Source organism: Bombyx mori, chromosome 23 (assembly GCF_030269925.1).
Source record: "Bombyx mori chromosome 23, ASM3026992v2".
In the NCBI taxonomy this organism is placed as follows: domain Eukaryota; kingdom Metazoa; phylum Arthropoda; class Insecta; order Lepidoptera; family Bombycidae; genus Bombyx; species Bombyx mori.
This window is the reverse complement of record NC_085129.1, coordinates 8,932,771-8,955,146: the sequence shown is the minus strand read 5'-3', so window position 1 is coordinate 8,955,146 and position 22,376 is coordinate 8,932,771. Positions and strand designations below refer to the sequence as shown.

The 22,376-nt window shown below is 37.1% G+C and overlaps 1 protein-coding gene across 5 annotated transcripts in view; it reads left to right on the top strand.

The window, feature by feature from the left end:
* LOC101745054 (hexokinase type 2) overlaps positions 1 to 22,368 on the top strand; it is a 32,141-nt gene extending 9,773 nt beyond the window's left edge. For 2 of the 5 annotated variants that reach the window (XM_004932593.5, XM_004932595.5), the window contains exons 2-9: positions 5,925 to 6,087; positions 6,189 to 6,370; positions 6,474 to 6,647; positions 7,412 to 7,511; positions 8,229 to 8,418; positions 10,535 to 10,740; positions 13,979 to 14,205; positions 19,109 to 22,368. In XM_004932593.5, the coding sequence (XP_004932650.2) occupies positions 5,925 to 6,087; positions 6,189 to 6,370; positions 6,474 to 6,647; positions 7,412 to 7,511; positions 8,229 to 8,418; positions 10,535 to 10,740; positions 13,979 to 14,205; positions 19,109 to 19,198 (1,332 nt within the window). In that variant the 3' untranslated portion in view covers positions 19,199 to 22,368. Of the gene's footprint in view, positions 1 to 5,066; positions 5,258 to 5,924; positions 6,088 to 6,188; positions 6,371 to 6,473; positions 6,648 to 6,766; positions 6,867 to 7,411; positions 7,512 to 8,228; positions 8,419 to 10,534; positions 10,741 to 13,978; positions 14,206 to 19,108 lie in introns of those variants that run through there. The other 3 variants (XM_004932594.5, XM_062675221.1, XM_021352245.3) reach the window with 3 other exon arrangements.
* Positions 22,369 to 22,376: the final 8 nt, after the last annotated feature.

Sequence of the window (22,376 nt, the reverse complement as noted above, 5' to 3'; positions counted from 1 at the left end):
GTAGTTTGAAGTACATAATTTAATGAAATTAAATACATTAAAAAAATAAAATATGAATAAATGACACTAAAACAATGATAAAGTTCATTTCCGAATTATGTGAATATTGGTGCTGTTTGCAGGACACTCCATCAAGAGTATACGACTGCTAAGAGAGTTTCTGGTTATCATTATTTTGATATATGTATTATTATATTGTTTATTGAAGTTGCTTCATAATGTATTAATACATTACATTATACATACATTAACTCAACCTGTACATAAGTCAAGATGTAAAACGTCGACTATCAACAGTGTGAACGTCATACGATGTTCATTTGACTCTTAAAAAAAACTGAATACATATGTAGCGTGTATATAAAGCATCTACTTCTCGAACGAGAGGCCCGTGCCTCTGGTACGAAATTTTATTTACAGTAGCCAAGCCCAAAGAAAACAAGCACATCAATGTGCGAACCACGTCGCGTCATCGTGACGGTTGATCGGTGTAGTTTCAAAAATACACACGCTGTGATGCCAAGAAATTCTCTTCATGGCACATTCTACTTACATGAAACAATGATTTGCCTCTGAATTAAGATATTTAAAAAAAAAACCATAACCCGAAAAACTAATAAAAACGTATTACATATTTCTATATTAAAATTTATCTGAGCTTAGCAACCGTTATTATCTACCAGAGGTCAAAGTAAAATATCCTATTGACAATCTAATAAAATACAAAGTATTTTTTTTATGTTTGAGAATTTACTGGTGGCCCTTCCAGTTTTACCAGGGTAGGTGGGCGAGTAAAGACTCAGGCAGGAGGGGTGGGATTTGTTAACAGCTACCTGAGCGCCTCCAAAGGAGACCTAACGATTCAAGAGTAGCTGTTTCGCGAATGAATATGTGGCCGGTAGCCATCATACAACGCAAGATATTCCACAGATGCCTGAATCTCGCTTACGACATTATCAAGATAAGCTCGCATACACAAGTTCCGAACAACAACATTCGGACCGTCGGTCTACCGAGCAAATATCACCCGCTCGGTGGAAGATCTTCCCTTTGTCGTTTAAGCCTTCTCAAAAATCTACTACCAGATTGAAATCGCGACCCGCTGAGAAGATCCGGCGAGAAACTAAGCGGGCTGATGTTTAGTTTAGGTTGCACGTCGAACTTTCTGCCGAGTTCGACGACTACGGTTACCGGGGTCCCTACTCCTAGTGTTAGAGCCAAAGATGTGTAATGCAAGGGTGATTGGATCTGATGGATCCGTAAGGACGTGTCTAGGGCGTAGACGGTGGCTGGCTCCTGCGTGATCAGGATTCGGGGAGTAGTCAGCGGCGGCAACAATAAGGCGATTATCATGACGCATAACGTTATCGAAGTATCCGACGCTGACTTAATGTGTTTCCGGATTGATTCGAGGCCCAGGTCATCGTTTAGGTCAACGTTCCTCACGAACCACAAAGCTCCGACAGCTAGCCTGCAAAAGCGGGACTATAGTGATTGAAGGGTGTCTATGTGTGTGCGGGCCACGTGTGCGAACACCACACTCGCGTAAGTCATGACGGGCCTTGTGCAAGTTTTGTAAAGTGTCACCTTGTTCCGAAGGGACGTTTTACTCCATTTACAGATCATGGGGTAGAGTCTGCCGAGAAGAAACGCGACGCGGTCGCGGACGGATTTTATGGGGCGGAGTGTCATGGATGCATCCAGGGTGACACCCAAGTATTTGACCTTCCTGGCCCAGGGTATGAGTTGGTTGAAGAGGGTGATTGGGGATGTGAAATTTCTCTTCCTAATCCGGGAAAAAATCCGTGAGGAGATTCCCCTTTGCAGTGCTTTTCGCTGGGTTGATGTCTATGCGCCATGTTCGGAACCACTATCTTAAAGTTACAGCTGCGCTCTGAAATTTCCTCGCGATTAGGGACTTGTTTCTACTGGAATACTAAATGTTCGTGTCGTCGACAATAAGGCTAACTGGGTCGGCGGCGACAGGGGAATAATGACCTTAATAAATAGACTAAATAGGAGCGGCGAGAGGACGGAGCCCTGCAGGACTCCAGCCGTGAGCGGTCGCGGTGAGGAGCGGCTTCCCTCGACTCGATATTTAAAAGAGCGGTTCGACAAGAAGTCCCGTATGATAAACACTAGACTGTCTGGCACGCCCATGTTGAAAAATTTGAAAATCAAACAGTTGTGCCAGACTTTGTCGAAAGCTTTTGCGACGTCGAAGAAAAGGGCTCCCGTGTACCTATAACGGTTTTGGTCGGTTAAGCCCTACGAGAATGTGCTTCGTGAGGCGGTCCACCTGTTTTACGCATGAGTGATTTGCGCGGAATCCGAATTGTTTATCGATAAAAATGCCTTTGGATGGAACGAAGTCTCTGAGGCGTTTGTAGAGCAGACGCTCATACAGTTTACCTACACACGGCGGGAAAGATAGTTTTTTTTTTATTGCTTAGGTGGGTGGACGAACTCACAGCCCAGCTGGTGTTAGGTGGTTACTGGAGCCCATAGATATCTACAACGTAAATGCGCCACCCATCTTGAGATACAAGTTCTAAGATCTGAGTATAGTTACAACGGCTGCTCCACCCTTCAAACTGAAACGCATTACTGCTTCACGGCAGAAATAGGCAGGGCGGTGGTACCTACCCGCGCAGACTCACAAGAGGTCCTACCACCAGTGAAATTCGTTCCAGCTTCGAATTCGTCCACCAGTTCGTCATAGCGGCATTGAAAATACATGCCAACATCACGATGAGTTGGGCGGGTGGAAGTTTAATAACGCGGTTAGAAATACCGTCTGAACCGGGAGCCTTGCGAGGACGTAGGTCTTTGATTAGATCCTTAACTTCCATCGGGGTGACGGGTAGAAACGCGTCCGAGGGGACACAAAAGTGTCCAAGTATTATTAATACTAATTCTGTACTCTTTCTTATAATAATGGGAAAGCTCAATATGTAGTAAGTGCTACATTCTCCAAATTCCGCCAAACTAATAGTTAAAATAAATAATGGTTTATAGGAAAAAACAGAAAAGACGCGGTATTGTATTCAGCTGAACAAAACCACATAATCTTTTCTTAAATAATTTAGTACTATTTTATCCCCTACATAATCGTTGGTAGTCTAAGGGCCTAGGGATATTCCAATTACTCACGGACTGGATTCATTATTTAGTGTAACGTAACAGAATAGTGTGACCAATACGTACGATAGTTTCGTTCAACAAAAGCTTAATTTAAACAAAAAGTAATTTAAACATAGAGAACGTTTAAATCTGATGATAAATAAAGAATGTTAGTTATCATCACACATGCAGTCTTACGAATTGTAAGTTTTTAAACGTAAAAAAAATATAACATTTTTGTTACAATTTTTGTATGACATTAAATTAGTTCACATCGAATTCGATCAAAGTTCAATATTCAATTAGAAAAAACGATATATTCGGTTATTAAATATAATTGAAAGTATTCAAATAAATGACTTAGCATTTTTATTTACAAAAACCAATCAGAAATTTTGCATTACGTAGGTATGCCGCCACAATACACATTTTAGCAGTAGGCACCTTACGGCCTGGCCACGGGGATCGGCGGTGCGAACAGCGAAGCGGTGGGCGAGGCGACCATTCGCGCAGCACCGTTTGCAGGCCACGGGTACTCACGTTCGCCGCCGCGACTAGTAAGGAAGTCCGACAGCGAAATGTCTATATCGAAATTAACTCGATATTGCTTACAAATTAATAGTTTTTTGGTTCAGGACCTATTATTTGGAAAAGATTGTGAAGTACATGATTTGAATAAGAATCGGAGTATACCTATAGATGGAGAATTCCACAAGAAGTACGAGAAATACTTTGGGTGGCTAGACTTCCATTCAATAGCTGGTCTAGCTAGTATTTCAGCTATTTTATTTTTTTATTGCTTAGATGGGTGGACGAGCTCACAGCCCACCTTGTGTTAAGTGGTTACTGGAGCCCATAGACATCCACAACGTAAATGCGCCACCCACCTTGAGATATAAGTTCTAAGGTCTCAAGTATAGTTATAATGGCTGCCTCACCCTTCAAACCGAAACGCATTACTACTTCACGGCAGAAATAGGCAGGGTGGTAGTACCCACCCGTGTAGACTCACAAGAGGTCCTACCACCAGTAATTACGCAAATTATTATTTTGAAGATTTCATTTTTATCACACGATGTTATTCCTTCACCGTGGAAATCAATCGTGAACGTTGAGTGTTGTTGAGTACGTATTTCATTACAAAAATTGGTACCCGCCTGATATTCGAACACCGGTGCATCGCTCAACACGATTGCACCGGACGTCCGTTAGGCCACGACGACTTTAAAAATATAAAATAAAAAATAAATAAAAAATATAAAAATTTCGGCGTTAATTTTTCGCGGCGAAAACAACTAAACTCATTTAATCACTGCACTATTCGCCGCGACTACCGCTCGACTCCGTGGCTCGCGCCGTCCGTATTCATGCATTTGTTTTGCTCGCCCGCCGCATCGCGCGATTCGCTCGGTACATTTCGCCGGTCGCTTCGCCGGTCGCCGGTGCGCGTGGCTTGTTAGGTACATTTCTATGCGCTTGTTTTAGTCGCTAGACGCTTCGCCGTTCGCACCGCGCGAATATTCGCATCGGCGAATGTCCCGTGGCCAGGCTGTTAATCTAGTCTGAGCAATACACTAACACAAATACGTTTAATATAATACGCACAAGGAATGCGTATGACGTCATGAGCGAGCCCTCACGTTACCCAATCAGAATGGTGCGCTGAGAGGCACGTCTTGGGATTGTTGCCGAAAGACACAGAAAAATATAATAATATATTCTTTGAAAATTAGTAAATATTAAATTGTTGTTTTAATTACATAATATATTGTTTGTTTCTTATATTGTTATGATTTTTCTATAACATAAAATGAACTTTAATTATTTTCTACATACGCTTTAACTGTTCACACGCATTTCGTTGAAGGATTTAAGAGTGAGATGACAATAGTTCACTATCATGAATGAAACTTGCGCATGTGTGAGTTGAACGCTAGCGGACGGCAGCCCGCAGGCGTGAGCGATGCTTGTTGTTCGTTTTCAACAAGAATCGGTATTCTTCATTTTCTTGCTGTAGAGGCAAGACGTGTAGTAATTTGTAAATTTGAAGTTGTGTTTAAAGTGATTCCCTATTGGCGTTAAGTAAGGAAAATATCTATAAAAAATGGGCATAGTTGTTGATAATTTACAAAGGGTAAGTGTAATTCTAATGCTATAATTTATTTAATGTGTGCAGAGTGCCGGCTCCGTATTGGAAAGCAACTGTAGTGTTGTAATGACCGCTTTGACCTTGTGAAACTCGTCCGCGATAATGATTAATGCTAGCTTATGTCGTCTGAGAGGGTCACATGTGTTATAAATGAAAGCCCATATTTAAAAAAAACATTAAACATGTAACAAAGTATGTATCTCATAAAATTTACATTGAATTTGTAAATCTGAATTCTGCGCATGCGCAATGTAATTTTTACTGCCGGATTAGCATTACGAATACTACATATTTTTCGTTTGTCTTTATTAATGTTTAGAAAGTATTTCTTACAAACAATTGTGATGCAAAGCGGCCACCGGAACCCATGAACAACCACCAAAACCTTGCACACACAAAATCAAGTTCCCTACACTCAGAATTAAAGTAGAAGGGAATTAGTTGAAGTATCAACTTTATTTACTTATACCTATTACATTAGATTTGGGCTGCTCGTCGTCATTTCATGATGTCTGCGCTTAGTTCGACTGTATTTAATAAGGTCTAAAATTAGCAACAGACTTCCACTCTTCCACGTCAATGTTTCGGTCATTTTGGCGCGTAGGTTGAAAGTGTACATATTATTTATGTTAGACCGATTTTTGTTCTGCAGATTCGCGAAGAATGCGAAGTCCTAAAGATGACCGACAAACAAATCAAAGAAATAATGTGCAGGCTTCATAACGATTTGAAGAAAGGGCTTAGCCGCGCTGATCATGACAAAGCTACAGTAAAGTGCTGGATCACATACATACAAGATTTACCCAACGGAAAAGGTGAAAGATTGAAATTGTCTAAATTAATTATATTTCTAATGAAATTAACAGTTACACGTTACATTTGAATAGTTTGTTTAAAGTCAAAGTTTTCGTTTCAGAGAGAGGTAAATTTTTGGCATTAGATTTAGGTGGAACGAATTTCAGAGTTTTAATAATAAATTTAGGGGAAAACCATTTTGATATGCAGTCCAAAATCTATGCCATACCAAAACATATAATGACTGGCACCGGCATTGCTCTATTTGACCACATAGCCGAATGTTTAGCAAATTTTATGAAGGTAAATTTTAACTACTTACATAAAATGTTTTGAAAAGTGTTTTTTATTATTTCATTGTAATATTTATTCGAAATAAAAAAAAAAACCTACGCTTCGTAAATAGGAGCACGGAGTTTATGAAGAAAGATTGGCACTTGGATTTACATTCAGTTTTCCACTAAAACAACTGGGTCTTACAAAAGGCGTATTACAAAGATGGACTAAAGGTTTCTCTTGTTCCGGTGTGGTCGGCGAAGATGTTGTACAGGGCCTTAAAGATGCTATCGCCAGAAGAGGGGTACGTACATTTAATACATTTCCGACATTACATCAACCAACTTAGTCTGGCACTTAAAAGAGACTAATATTTCGCGCCCGGTCGAAGAAGCGGTTGTTTTATGAACAGATATTTTCCAGGACGTTTTTATAGATGTGATGGGCATACTTAATGATGCCACCGGCGCCCTTATGTCTTGTGCCCATAAGAACCGAAATTGCCGAATCAGCGTAATAATCGGTGAGTTGGCGATGATACCAGCTCTCTTACTTAAGGCATGACTACGGAGTCAACTGAGAGCCACGTATAGGCTTTCAAATTTTATTACGAACCTATAACGTAAACTAACGAGTATTAAACTGAATTAAATATTGCATGATTGGAATCAGATTCTTCATTCCATTGGTTTTTTTTCTTTCCCATTTCTCAACAATTATGATTTTCGGACTTCATAAAATAATCGGGTTGTGCATGTCAAAAACCACTTTTTTAATCGGCTTAATTTTTAAGCATTGTCATCTTACTCATTACCGAATAATTTCAATCTCTGTAAAAGTTTCAAATACGACAACTCGAAAATAAATAAAAGAATATACTTAAATAATATTACCTTCAGAAAAAAAAAACATTTTCTGTAAAGATAAGACAAAAATTTGAAAGCCTCTACGGTAAATCATCCTCAACATTGTGGGCTTCTTTCTACTAATTTTCATGGTCTAAATATATGTCTCTGGAATGGAATTAATTCTATTTACTATAGAATGCATGTTTTTTCATTCTTATAGGATGTACAGATTGACATATGCGCTATTCTGAATGATACAACCGGTACATTGATGTCCTGCGCATGGAAAAACCACAACTGCAAAATAGGACTCATCGTTGGTAGGTTTCGTTTATTGGATGTGTATATCTGTGTCACGTTGTTGTGCTCGTTTTGCAGCTAACGAAATGCTCTGAAATACGAACGTGTTTGTGTTAACAACTACATTGCTTAGTTGCCCTTTGGACGGACCACGAGAAGGTCAAAAACGTTCGAACAGTCGGTAAATATTTAGTGATCTTTTAAAGGGTGATCGCGTTGAGTTCAAAAACCTGAAGCGATATCGTGACGTAACATTTTTATACAAATGTTTGCACATTTCTACGTTATGTACTTATTCAAACACATTAGTATCTTCTCGGCTTAAATTCTAACACGAAACATAACATAATCGTGCTGATTTTGGAAATATATTCATATCTGTGTAGTTTTTCAATAATGATTAGATTTAGATGTCTAAATTTATTGAAAATCAACCACAACCATACTAGTTTTTTACTTGTACTTGTCTAGATTTTATCGTTGGTCAAAAATATTAAATAGCTCGAAAAAGAGCCGTATCATTGTGTAGTCGTGTCACAGTGATGCGACTGTTATCGGATCACCCGTAAAGTGTTTCAGAAATCAAAGTAACGCGATAAGGCATATTTTCATTTTTACACGTTCAAATTATTAAGCTTTTATGGTGCATGAAAAGGAATATTGCCGAAACGGTTTTATCATATTTATAAGTAATCGTTTGTAAATAAACCAATGTAAAATTGTTTTTGACCTCGAAGGTACTGGCAGCAACGCTTGTTACGTCGAGAAAACAGCGAATTGTGAGCTGTTCGATGGCGAACCTGACAAAGAGGAACTGCTCATTAATACCGAGTGGGGGGCGTTTGGGGATGACGGCAGCCTCGACTTCGTGCGGACCGAGTTCGATAGAGAAGTAGACGTCACATCCATAAACCCTGGCAAACAAATGTAAGCTGCATTCAATGTTATGATTTGTTATAATAAGATATTTCTATACTTTTTTTTAAAGGGAATTTATGACCTGGTAACTAAGACCTTTAAGTCATGTCTTATTTTTAATTATATTCTTATTTTTATGAAAAATGATAATATGGAGTGAAACGAAATGAAATTAAGATGATTAATTTGAGACATTAATCAACTGGGATGAAATTAAATTGAATGAGATGAGATGATATGGGATGAAATATAATCTTAGTAAAATGGTGGTCATTTACTGAGATTGTTTTCAGTGGACTTTTTGAAGGATTTCGAGAAGTTCCGTGCAGCGGCTTTGTTTCATTTTCCCACATTTGTGCACTTTCACAGATATTAAACAGTTAATAAACCACCGCTATTACACATTTAAACCTGAAGAGACACTAAATAGACAAAATAAAACAAATCACACAACTGCACTCCTCGCGTTCCCGCCAAAAAGTCCTACTTCTATACTAACGACCTTTATTGATAAACAAAAGGTTATTATCATTAGTTCACCGTTTTTTATTGCCCATGTAGGCAGAGGAGCATACGGCCCTACGGCCTACGGCACTACCTGACGGTGAGTGGTTGCCGTCGCCCATGGACTTCAGCAATGCCAAGGGCAGAGCCAAGCCGCTGCCTACCGAAATACAACTTATAAAAATAATGAAACTTGTAAATAACCCTCGTATTAAGACATAAAAAGTTGTTTAATCTCAGTGATATGGTAGCTCGTTTTCCTTATTTTGGGTTTTGTACATCCTTAATGTCGAAAGATACGATTTAGAACTTAGTTGCTTAAATTAATGTGTGATTAAAAAAAATCCCCCGGTATAATCGTTTTCCTCAATATAATAACCAGTTGATTGTTGTCGGGAATCCCGGTAACGTGAACTTAGAACGTACGTGTTCAGTTCTCGAACTCAACGAATTTCGCCTTCGTATTTCCTGAAGTAATTTTCCTTAAGCTTTATCCTGTCAGACATGTAAACGAAAGATAATAACGTTTATCTCTCCAGTCATCCTTCATACGTTGATCTGTCAGATGTCTTTTCATTCGAACAAACAGAGCTAGGCCGCTAACAAAGACTGCACCGACTATGCTGTACACTCGTCAAACAACACCAAACTAAAAAAGTACGCGGCCGTTCGTATCGAAAGTACAAGGTCGAATTGCGTTGCACGATAACAGAGGCGTGGTCGTCTAACTGTGAATGCAATATGAAGCTATGTATATATGAGAAACTTTAATGTTCACGCGACAACAATACCCATTATGACTGTATCCTCCTCCGTGCGTCGTGTTCCTAAGTGCCGAGGATCGTGACCTTTACGGAATACGTAAAGGTTTTCTTGGGAAAATTGTTAGTGGTGATTAGTTCCTGTGGGTCACTGGAGCCCTAGTTCGGGTTAGTTAACCGCCGCCCGTTGCTTGGCGTTATATTTTTACGGTCGGGTAGGTGGCATACCGACGCCAAACCTCCTCTTTTCTCATCCGGGCTTGGGACCGGCAATGGCAGAGCTAATGATTATATAGTATGTAGTAATTATGACCACGAATCAATGTATACAAATCTGTCTAAAGCATTGAATAGTTGTCTTTTAAAACGAATTCGCAAAATATGAAATCCGACACGGAAACAAACCGGTTTTTGCTAGTTAATAAGTCATTTATTAAACCGGTTATTTTTAAAATTTGGCAACACTACGAGGAAAAACTAATTTTGATACTTGTGTTTTCGGATTTAATTGTTTGAATGATGATAAAAGAATGTCGTGAAAAATGTTGGTAGGACCTCTTGTGAGTTTGCACTGGTGGGTACCACCACCCCACCTATTTCTGCCGTGAAGCAGTAATGCGTTGCGGTTTGAAGGGCGGGGCAGCCGTTGTAACTATACTGAGACCATGAGAACTCATATCTCAAGGTGGGTGGCGGCATTTAAGTTGTAGATATCTATGGGCTGCGGTAACCACGTAACACCAGCTGGGTTGTGTGTGGCTCGTCCACCCATCTAAGCTAAAAAAAAAGACTTGTAGTTTTGTAAAATTTACAAAACATTCGAATTTTAATTATTTCATGCTTATTTTCCTTTCCGACAGTCAAGAGAAGATGATTTCTGGCATGTACCTGGGTGAATTGGTGCGGCTGGCGCTCGTCAAATTCACTCGAATGGGCTTGCTGTTCGGGGGTCAAGGTTCGGATCTTCTGTTCGAAGGGGGCAGCTTCTATACCAAATACGTGTCTGAAATTGAATCCGATAAACCCGGAGACTTCACCAGCTGCATGGAGGTCTTGGAAGAACTCGGTAATATATTTATCTAATTCGGAAATATGTTCTCAATGCATTTTACAGAAGCCGAGTATGTCCAAGCGATACTAATTTTTTTTTTACAAATTATCAAGATAATATATGCGGCACGTGGTATACGCTATGAACGGTTCTTGTAACAAGTTCTAGTAATAAATATTTATTATAAAGGAATACAGTATTAATTCTAAAATGAACTGGCGTATTAAAAAAAGCCATTTAAGTCGATTTAATTACCATGGTTGGCCTGTGATTTGTTGATTTTAATATGCTTAAGGTATAGCTGTAGGTTTACAACCGTTTGTTTCAATGTCTTTTATTTCTACTTAAGCTGATAGCCTTGAGAGGCTTTTTCAGCGTAACCCTAATGTAGGTGAGATTACGGGGCCTAAACCAGAAGTGTTACTAACACTGGCCCTAGCAAGAGCAGTGCTTCGCAGAATCTACCACCGGATCGGAAACGCGAGCCACTGAGAAGATCCGGCGAGAAACTCAGTGGGCTGTGACTATGGGTTATTCAATGTCAATGCGACCTTTAATGTAGAATTTTCGTTCCATCGATCATAAAAATTGAGATACGAATTTTTAACGCGCATATACAGGGTGTCCCAAAATTCAACGATAAGCCGGTACCGATGTATGGTCGGGTCAATGACAGACTCCCTATGGAAAAATAATAAAAAAATCCAGCTCTTTTTTTTTTTAAACTTCATTAACTTTTTTGATATATGTTGTAAGGGTTTTGAGACTGTTTTAATGAAAGTCATAATGAAAAAATTTAGATACATATTTATTGCGTACTTAAATTAAATGTTCAAATTGTTGACAATCTACGTCAACACACAAGTGACAACGCCTTAAAAATGATATTTTAATGAGTCGCATATCCCCTTCTGTTCATATCTTCTGCAGGCTCCAAAATTCTTTAACGCAGTTCGTCAATTGTTGCAATTGGTTTGGCATAGAATGTGTCTTTCAGGCAACCCTAGTAAAAAAAATCCAGTGGATTGAAATCCGGAGAACGGGGCGGCCATGCAATGGGACCTAGACGACCGATCCATCGATCTGCATGTTCTAGGTCTAAATAATTTCTCACTGGACGTGCGTTCATATTTGTAATCACAGTATCTAATCATAGGGTGTATGTAGGGTATCAAATTACAACATTTTTCAAAAAAGTTAATGTAACTTTGAAACCAAAAGAGCTGGATTTTATTTTTCCATGGGTAGTTATTGACCCGATCATACACCGGTACCGGCTTATCGTTGAATTTTGGGACACCCTGTATGTATATGTATGTATCGCATTTGTGTAAACTTTTACGTAATATAAACCCGAGACTTCGGTCGATCTCGGCAGACAGGTTACTTGATAAGAATTCGACTCGTGTTTGATGTCGTGATGCGGCGGCGCGACGTAATTAATGTATGTACGTCGTGTGAATGAGAGAGTGCGAATCAACAGAGTGATAAGATCTAAAGACATTTAATAAATAAAAAATTTAATTTCGAACTATAATAATAATAATACGGTAACAAGTAAAATTATCATCAGCATCGTGTAAATAATTCGTAAATACCGAAAAATAATAATACTATGAGCCTAAATGTTAAGGTTATTATGGTCGAATTTCGATAATTCCGAATACTAGTCAAATATGAAACAGTAAAGGAATGACGAAAGGATTATTTCAAATGGTTAGTAAAAATATAGTTTGCTTACGGCGTAGGTGGGAAACTTGCAAAAAATCTGATCGCCGCAAATCAATTTTCCAGAGTCGAATTATTTTGGCAACTAAACGAAATTCTAAACGCGCTCAACGAATGGACGTCAGAGTTTTTATTCAACGTTTTACGTACATATCGGTATTTCATTGTGTCACGTGGGAAGACTAGCTAGCGGTTCACCTTACGTTGTGTTTTCCTACTTATTCGCGGGTAGCTTAAGGGGCTATTCTAAGCTCGGACGGGTACGTGAGCTCACGGGCTCAGCCTGAGGGAATTTGCTAACACTAGCCCTAGCAAGAGCAGTGCTTCGCTGAATCTACCACTCGATCAGAATCGCGACCCACTGAGATCTGGCGAGTAACTCAGTGGGCTGTGTCTATGCGTACGCTGTGTGGTTACCGAAGATATAAATGTAATTCTCAAGTCTCAGTACTTATTATAAAACGCACGAATGAGAGCAATCAGTTAAGGTAGAGGGGGAAGTGGTCGACCGAAGAAGACATGGATGGAGTGTGTGAATGTCGATATGAGGGACAGAGGAGTGAGTGTTGAGATGACGGCTGATAGAAGAGAAGGAAGAAAAAAAATTGCTGTACCGACCCCACCTAGTGGGATAAGATGGAGAAAAAAAGAAAGACTATAGTCTCTCCTTGATGTTGAGCTCTTTCGAAGGATCGAAACGTTGGTACGATACGCGGTCCACGGAATTCTAAGGAGACGTCTCCAACACCATGGTATTAATAGCTGCTATTTAATTGGTAACTATTGATACGGGAGATAGACCATAGATCGACATAGACTGACATAGACATAGATTGACAGCTATTCGTATACCGAAAATAGGCAAGTGCTTATTAATTTTAAATGTGCAAATAAAATACCGTAAGCCTCAGGGCACTAGCCTACATACAGAGCAGTTCGGGCACTCTAAATTCATAACCGATGTACACTCACAGTTTATTTAACTTTAACAGCTGTCTCATTTTATTAGTTAGTAAATTCGTTGAAAACAACGGTAAATCCCCCACTAGGTGTAAATTGATTAATCATGACCCCGATGACTAGTGAGTTGTGATCGCAAAAAAAGGTATACAAAAGATACTTATACTGCAATCAGAAATTCATCAACCAATTTGAACTGTGTAATAATCACAAAGTAAACTTTACGTTACGAAATGATTCCCTCAAAATTACAATCACAATTAACACATAATAACACAGCCCACTGAGTTTCTCGCCGGATCTTCTCAGTGGTTCGCGTTTCCGATCCGGTGGTAGATTCTGCGAAGCGCGGCTCTTGCTAGGGTTCCAGAAATAGCCTCTAAGGCTATCAGTTTAGGTAGGAAAAAAAAAAAAAAGTTCGTGTTAGCAACGTCGTCAGGTTTGAGCCCCGTGAGCTCACCTACTAGTTAAGGTTACGCTGATATAGCCTCTCAAGCCTCTCAGCTTAAAAAAAAACAAAAAAAAGACGATATTTCTTTATTAAAACGATATAATTTCGTTGAAGGTTTGTCTCACGCGTCTGACGCGGACATGGCGGCGGTGCGCTACGTGTGCGAGTGCGTGTCGCGGCGGGCGGCGCACCTCGTGTCGGCAGGCATCGCGACGCTCCTCAACAAGATGAACGAGCCGAGGGTCACCGTGGGAATCGACGGCTCCGTATACCGCTTCCATCCGCACTTCCACACGCTAATGTGTGAGAAGATCGCTCAACTTGTCCGACCCGGACTACAGGTCAGTAATTTTTTTAGAAGTGAAACTTCTTTAGAATCCTTGTGATGTGATTTCAAATTCGATGAAACGAAATGAAACGAAACGAAATAATAAGTGTGCCGCGATTGGCTTGCCGAAGCGGCTCCGAGCGGCGCCGACAAATCACGAAGCGCTCCACACGGTCTCGCGTCCCCGACTAGTTCAGTGTGTTTTTTTATTCTATATACTGGTGGTAGGACCTCTTGTGAGTCCGTACGGGTAGGTACCACCACCCTGCCTATTTCTGCCGTGAAGAAGTAATGCGTTTCGACTTGAAGGGTGGGGAAGCCGTTGGAACTATACTGAGACCTTAGAACTAATATCTCAAGATGGGTGGTGGCATTTACGTTGTAGATGTCTATAGGCTCGGGTAATCACTTAACATCAGATGGATCGTGAGCTCATCCACCCATCTAAGCAATAAAAAAACCCTGATCTTGCGTTGCCACGGACATTTCGCTGACAACAAATCGTTGCGGTAAATTTTTGTTTGTAAAAGACATGAGTTTACGTTCTAAATCGAATCCACTCGTTTACCTTCGATAAATACAAAACCGTGACATCCCTAACATATTTATTTGGTTTAGGTAATTGTCTGAATATTAACTGATAGAAACTTACATATTACAATCAATACATCAAACTCGAAATCTCATACAAATGCTGTTCATAAACAATACTGTTACCTTAACAGTCAACATTCCGAATCCACCGTTTTGAAGATCTGTATTATACATTTTTTCTGGTCGGGTTAATTATAAAATAACACAAAAGGATATTGCGTTATACCATTTTGTGCGAGAGAGATAGCTAACACCATTTTAAATCTTTTAGAAAATAAAAATAATAATAATTGTAATTAATTTTGAAACAAAACATAAGTGTTTGATAACGAGTATAAAATAATGTATGACATTAAAAACATAGGGAAACAATTTATTTAGCACCGTCATTCTTTAAAAATTATCTCCCTTTGCAACAAACAACTTAGTAATTAGTAATGATATACGCTTATCACGTCTGCCAAGTATATGACAAAACCTTCTAGGTATTTAAAATACTGTTAATTGCTTGAAAACCAATGACAAAGTAGTTTTAATTAGCAGTGAGATTATCACCATTGTCACAGTAGAAAAAACTTCCGTATGTGTCTCCGGTAATGCAAGGTGAAGTAAAATGAATTACTTATTAAAAAAAGAAAATTTTTATAAAATTATGTACAAATGTGTAGCATTTAGGTTATCATTGCCAAACAACTTTTACGTGCTCCAGATACCTATACCTATATGCGTGACGTATGTAAAAGTGTTAATCGTATATAAAAATGTCATGCTTAGACCACAATTTTGAATCGAATTAAAATGACGCATTAAGGCATGTAGATAAAATCTAAACAAGATTTACATATTAGATATCAAATAGATATAATATAATGAATAGTAGATGCATCACGCTTCTTAGGTATATTTTAATTTCTACAATTCTTATTTATATTACGCACCGGTTTTGGAGTGAAGATAAAATTTAAATGAGTTATAATAATAACGATAAAATTAGAACGATGGTTTTCCTGTAAAATTATGTACGATGAATGTATTATGCTCCCTTAATTCCACTAGCCAATTACGTGAAAATTTAAGAACTTCCTGACTTCATATTTCTGGTAAAATTTTCCTCATTGTCAGAGGAGCTACCGGCCATTAAGTATATGGCATTAAGTAGTTTAGATCTGAGATCTTACGTGACGAATACGCCGATATTGTAACCGGAGCAATTTCAATAAACACTTGTATTTAACATCACATGTGTCATTGCTTTTTATTTATTTAAAACTCATGTTTTAGTTATTGCATAGATACCTAAAGGAGTTCACGGCTCATCTGATTTTAGGTGGTTATCGAAGCCTATAGAAGCCACAGTCAAAACAATTTCGAAGTCGAAGTCCATATAATTGATTTTTGTGGGTAAAACATTAGTTTAATACGGGAAAAATATTTTGGATAGCTCTGAAACATAATGAATCAATGTAAAATGCTTCACGCTCATGTCGAGGTCAGTTTATCGGGAACGCTGTTTAATTAAGATATCACTAAAATAAAAACAAAAGGTGTGAAAACAATCGCAAAATGAACAGAATATATTCATGACTTGCAAATTTTCTACGGCAAATCGTTTTATTTGAGATGACACCAAAAACACGAAACATATTTCAAGGAACCTTAGTTTCAAGCATGTCGAATTTGTGAAGTGTGTCTTTTGATATTATAATTCGAAACAGAATATTTGTTATTGGCTTACAGAGTGTTTCAGTTTTGGTCTTTCTGTGAATAATAATATGATGAATACACAGAAAACTTTAATTTACTTCACAACCACAACGTTCATGCACAATACAATTTTCGCATCCGGCTCTGAAATATCTCCCGTTCACACCACAGTCATCACTGAGCATTATGGATACGTCCTTTTTAAGCGACGTTTGAATAAAGTTCTGAGTGTGCTTAGTGCGAGTTTTTTAACGTTGTCGATAGCGTAAAAGTTTCTTCATATTTGTATGGAATGGGATCGTTTGCGTATGTTTGCCGCTAGGGGCGCTGTTCCAACTGCGTGGTAAATTGGCTTAACTGTACGCTATCGAGAACGTTAAGAAACTCGCACTAAGTACACTGCTTTAGGTAGCCGCAAGCTAGGCCAGTGAGTTTCTCGCCGGATTTTCTCAATGAGTCGAAATTCCGATCCTATGGTAGATTCTGCGAAGCATTGCTCTTGCTAGGGCCGTCCGTGAGAAGCTGGAATAATCCCTTAGGCTACCAGCGTATAAGTGGGGGGGAAGTAGACACTCGTAGCCGAAAGTAGGCTGTGTCTCGTTTATGTCTACGAGCAACCCCATAATCTCTCATCATAATATCGATGGTCGCAGTCGCGTCTTCCAAATGAATAATTAAAATACACTAACTGTGCAGTGAATGCAGAACGACCACATAATTATGCACTCGTAGTAAATCGTCACAAGTTTGAACTCTTTTATCTTTGCTCGATTAAATAAACTATGACAAAGACGAGCCCCTTTACGTTTCATGTAAATAAATACGCTCTGTTGATAATTATGTTTTGTAATGTATTAAAGGATAAGCAATGAACTTTGGACAAAGCGATTGATGACAAGAGCGTATTGACAAACAATATTGAACCGGATATTGGTAATCAAAACTAGTTGTTCCCAATTAATAAGTTAAATATATTGCGTACTCTCGGGCGTATATGTATATTTTATTGGGCTTGGTATTCATTTAAATCTCTTATTGCAGTAATACAATTAATAAAAAATAGAAATTTAGAAGGCTCCTCCAAAAATTCAAATAATTAACATTGTAATTTAATTCATTATTTGAACAAAATAAAAGTCATTTCAAGTAAAATAGAAATCTTCGGTGCGTCCCGTCTCTGCCTTAGCTTCGCAGTTCTTGCACCTAAAACCTACTGGCAATATCCAAATTGAATTTGAGTGGTAGATAAATAATCTTATATATCGACAGTACAAAAAATTAGAAATGGATAGTAATTTATGAATTATACAATAATTATATTATGAAGAGAGTTTTTTTTGCATTTTAAAAAAAAATACGACAAAAGAAAAGAGAAAATAAATCTAAATCTTGAGCTGTCACTAATTATACCACAATCTCGAGCAGTTGAACACTAGTAATTATAAATATATATGCGTATGCATATTTACGATAAAATATTAGTATTTGATCCACAAATTGCAGTTTAGAGGTTGGGAAACCTCAGACAAATATTGCACATTCTATGCCTATGCCTCTAAACTCGAGATTAAGCTTAGTAAACTAATATTATTTTCCACTTATTCTAAGAGTTATTATTCCCCTTTTAACTAAGGGAACGGTTAGCTTGTTTGCTGCTTCTCAACACGATAATTATTGCAGTCAGCGCTCTGCTTCAGCTGTTAGTCAATTAACTAATAGATCTAAAATAATCATTTTCGTTCATTCCTGATCACATATTAAAATCGATAATCTTTATCTATTTGTAAGTCATGCGCCATAAATCGAATATGGAATAGTCACGAAGAATGCTTAAGAGATAAGATTACGTATAAGTCTTTTGTAATTTAATTTTACTAAGGATTGAATAATAGTGTACTTAGATTAAATAGATACAAGATATAGGTAATTCATAAGATTAAGGAAAGTGTGCCTTTAGTCATTATTATATATCAATCACAAATAGGCGACAACTGAAATATCACGTGTAAATACGTCATATTAAGATTAGTTTTTGTTTAGTTAAACGTAAATGATCCGTTAAATGTAAATATTACATTACGAAACATATTGATAACGAAGTTTGTATAACAGACTTTACAATATATATTTAACTACCTACACTAATATTATAAAGAGGAATTATTTGTTTTTTTGTTTGTATTGAATAGGCACCGATACTAATGAACCGATTTGAAAAATTCTTTCACTGTTTGGAATCTACACTATTCCCGAGTGACATAGGCTATAAACTTTTGTGAAAAATTTTTGGGATCCTTACTAAAACTCCAATAATGTAACCCAAGGTGTAAAAAAATTATCTAAAATATTCTTTACATCGCGTGCCCTGCGAAAACTATTGATGATAGAATAAAATAATGTACTACGACTTTGTAGTACACATTATTATTTATAAAAAATGTCGCGACAGCATATGTCTAACTATTATAGTTATGCCACAATAAGTGTACTTTTATTTAAAAAATAAAACAACGTCAAATATCGTTGAAATTTTTGTTAAAGACCCGAGCGGAGCCGGAACGGGCCGCTAGTGTTATGATAAAATAATAAAAATAAATAAAAACGTTTGACTGTTACAGTTCGATCTCATGTTATCCGAGGACGGCAGCGGGCGTGGCGCAGCCCTAGTGGCAGCGGTGGCGTGCCGGGAAGCGGAACAAGGGTCGTAGATAAGTTCAAAAAACTAAACGCCGAACGATCTCTGCGCCCGTGTTCGAGGCGATGCAGCCTGAAGCCTTTCCACTAGTTTGTAGCGTATTTTCATAAACATAAAACACGTTCACGTTCATTTTAGGCCAACATTATTATTACCTATAATTTGAAGAACGCCATAACCCCAATTAATTATGCCTTAACACTGTTTTCAAGCCTGCTCGAATTAAACATGCATCAAAATGTTCACTACAATCTTTACACAATTTATAGTGCAATAATTATATTTACCAACACGTTACATAATTCAAGCAATTTTTTTCCAAACTTTCGTAATAGAGGATAAGTATTTTTTTTTAAACTGATTTTTCGGTTCTTGAAAGCGATCGCCCAGTTCAAATACTTTAAGCATTTTCCTTTGCCCTGTACTTAATTTTAGTGTATTGAAAAGAGACAGCCAATTTCCTTTAGACTGATGAAGATGTTACTTGAAAAAAATTCAATGATTCTAGTACTGGTACGGCGCTTGAGTGAGACAACATAGATGTAAAGAATAACGAAGGCTTGAGGCTGTTTTAGGGTACTAGGAGTACTGTAGTGTTGAAGGTACTGTGTGCTGTATCGACGGTTCTGTTGTCGCTCTCTGTCCGCGAGCCAGGCCTCGTCTCTCCTCGGTTTGGTTGCACCAAACACTAAAAAAACGGTACGCGTGCAACTTGGTGTAAGTGAATGAAGTGAAACTTCTTTTTCGATGTGTAGTATTGTGGTTTTCTTAATTTTTCATCTTTAAATCAGATTGCTCTTGTAATAGGGAATGCTGTGTATAAGAGATGCGACGTCTTCAACATTTCTATTCGATATATTTGAAAATAAAGATAGAAAACTTCAATATTGGACGCTATTCTTTGCTAACACTCGCGTATAACCAGATATGCTACGCGTATGCGTTCGAGTGTCACGCATTCACTCTCGCTGTCTCTTTCTATTCCATGGTAGCGTTAAACGTCTAACGCAACCTTATTGGAAGTCGAATTAGAAGTTTCACTTCAACATATTGGCCGTATTAACTTAAACGTTACTTATTGTACTTAAACGCGGTTAATAGACCCAAAAATATCATACGTATGTGAACTACTAATTATTGTATTTACCGTACCATTTAACTTAGCCGATTTCGGTCAACCTAATAAATATTATTACAAAGACTGATTTTATTTGTCGAAGCATCGGTTTTATTGAAAATAAAATCGTCTTAAAGACAAAACGGGATATTCGGAGAATATTACCCTTTCCAGTGACTGTTTTAAAATTAGTTAGGTTTTCGATGCAAATACCCATCTCTGCCAGCACACAGTCGTTTAACGGAATTGTTTATCAATAACTATCGTTTCGTTGTGCTAGAACTAAGCAATAAATTTTGAAAACGTGTTTTGAATAGGAGGGAAAGCCTAACAGCTGGCATGTTAGAGACGTGAGTCTGTAGATAGTGAAGTATATATAATAGTAATATTTTAAATATCATATTCAAATACATAGTTATATTGTATATTATGTAATGTTTATCTATTGATTTAGAAAGTTTGATTGATGATATTTAGTTTACAATGGAAGCTATTAGTAGTCTGTCATTGAAATACGTTTGGACGACACGTAGCATCCTGTGTGAATCTCAATATCATTTGTACAAATGTTGTACGCTTCAGTACACTCGACGCGTGGTGTTTCATTATCTAGATCATTCCATTAGCCAATCACCGAACCACGAGTGTGCTTATTTAGTGACTTAAAGTTAACATGCATATACAAATACGTAGTACAACAAATAAACGCAATATTTTCTTACACGTTTGTTCTCGAAGGTTTTGTAGTTTTTCACAATCAATTTTTTAAACTTTATATATTAAAATTCGTATTCATAAAATGTTTTTTTTTTTTTTTGAAATCGTATCGAAAATTTTGTTTTGCATCAATTCATTAGTTTTTATCTTTATGCTGTGATAGATCTTGTAATATTTTCTAAAAATGTAATATGTAGTTATATTTATTTCTATCATTCATTTATTATGTATTTATTAAAAACACCCTATACTAGAACTCTGAAGGAATTTAAAATGTAATATCCAAACTAATAAACCAGTTCGCTAAAAATTCACACTTTGAATACTTACACAATCTAGACTATTAAAAAGTATCAACTTACTAAAAAACAATAAAAATCTTCGAATAATCATTAAAATCAGCGATAGAATGATATTATAGTTCCTAGTTCTATGTATGAATAGGTGCGTTTTAAGTTATGTAGTGTTGTAAGTACTTATTACGTTCAGTTATAGTTACGTTGCATTGAGTTAAAGTTCTTATATAACGATAAGGTGAAGGATTTCAACGACGTACATTAAAATACTGTCGCCGATTTTTTACTCTATAATATTTTATAAAGGTCGAATGGATATATATTTTTTTTTAATTGAACATGTATGAAAAGAAAATTAAATTAATACTTTATTATACCGAACTTGGTTCAAAGTACTTACGTTTATACAATAAGTACTAAATAAGAAATTAAAGAAAATACTTAATTTCATAATGATGTACCCACCATGCACAAAAGCACAAAACATGCTGTCTTCTTTCTCAACATCAATTAAGAATTGTTCTTACAAACCGTATCAGGTGTATCACTAAAGATCGGAAAATTGAATTGTGTTTATCGTATAATATGCATGAAATACTTCATTTTATTTCATTGTTGCATTTTATTTTGGGTATGTCGTTTTTTTTTTTTTTTAAATTGCTCAAACTACACTTATAATACAATTATTTTATCCAGTGAACTATTACTATGTATAAGATAAAGTGCGACATTCCATCGACCTAGCACTTATAACCAAGATATTATTTTACATTACATATAAACTTACTTTGTATTCGGGTTTCACTATTTCTGTTAAATTGTAAGTGACTACGTCAGTAATATTATTTATGCTGTTTTTTTTGTTTTTTTTTTATGTTAGCGAACATTAGTCCGTGGTTGTTAATTTATATATAGTTAGTTACACACAAAAATATTACTTATGTAAATGTAAAGTTTTTTGTTGATGAATATTCTTTTCTATATGAACTGCTCCATCTGTGTAAAGCGTTTATAATATGTTATTCGGTTTGAGAATAAATTAATTCCAATAAATTTATTGT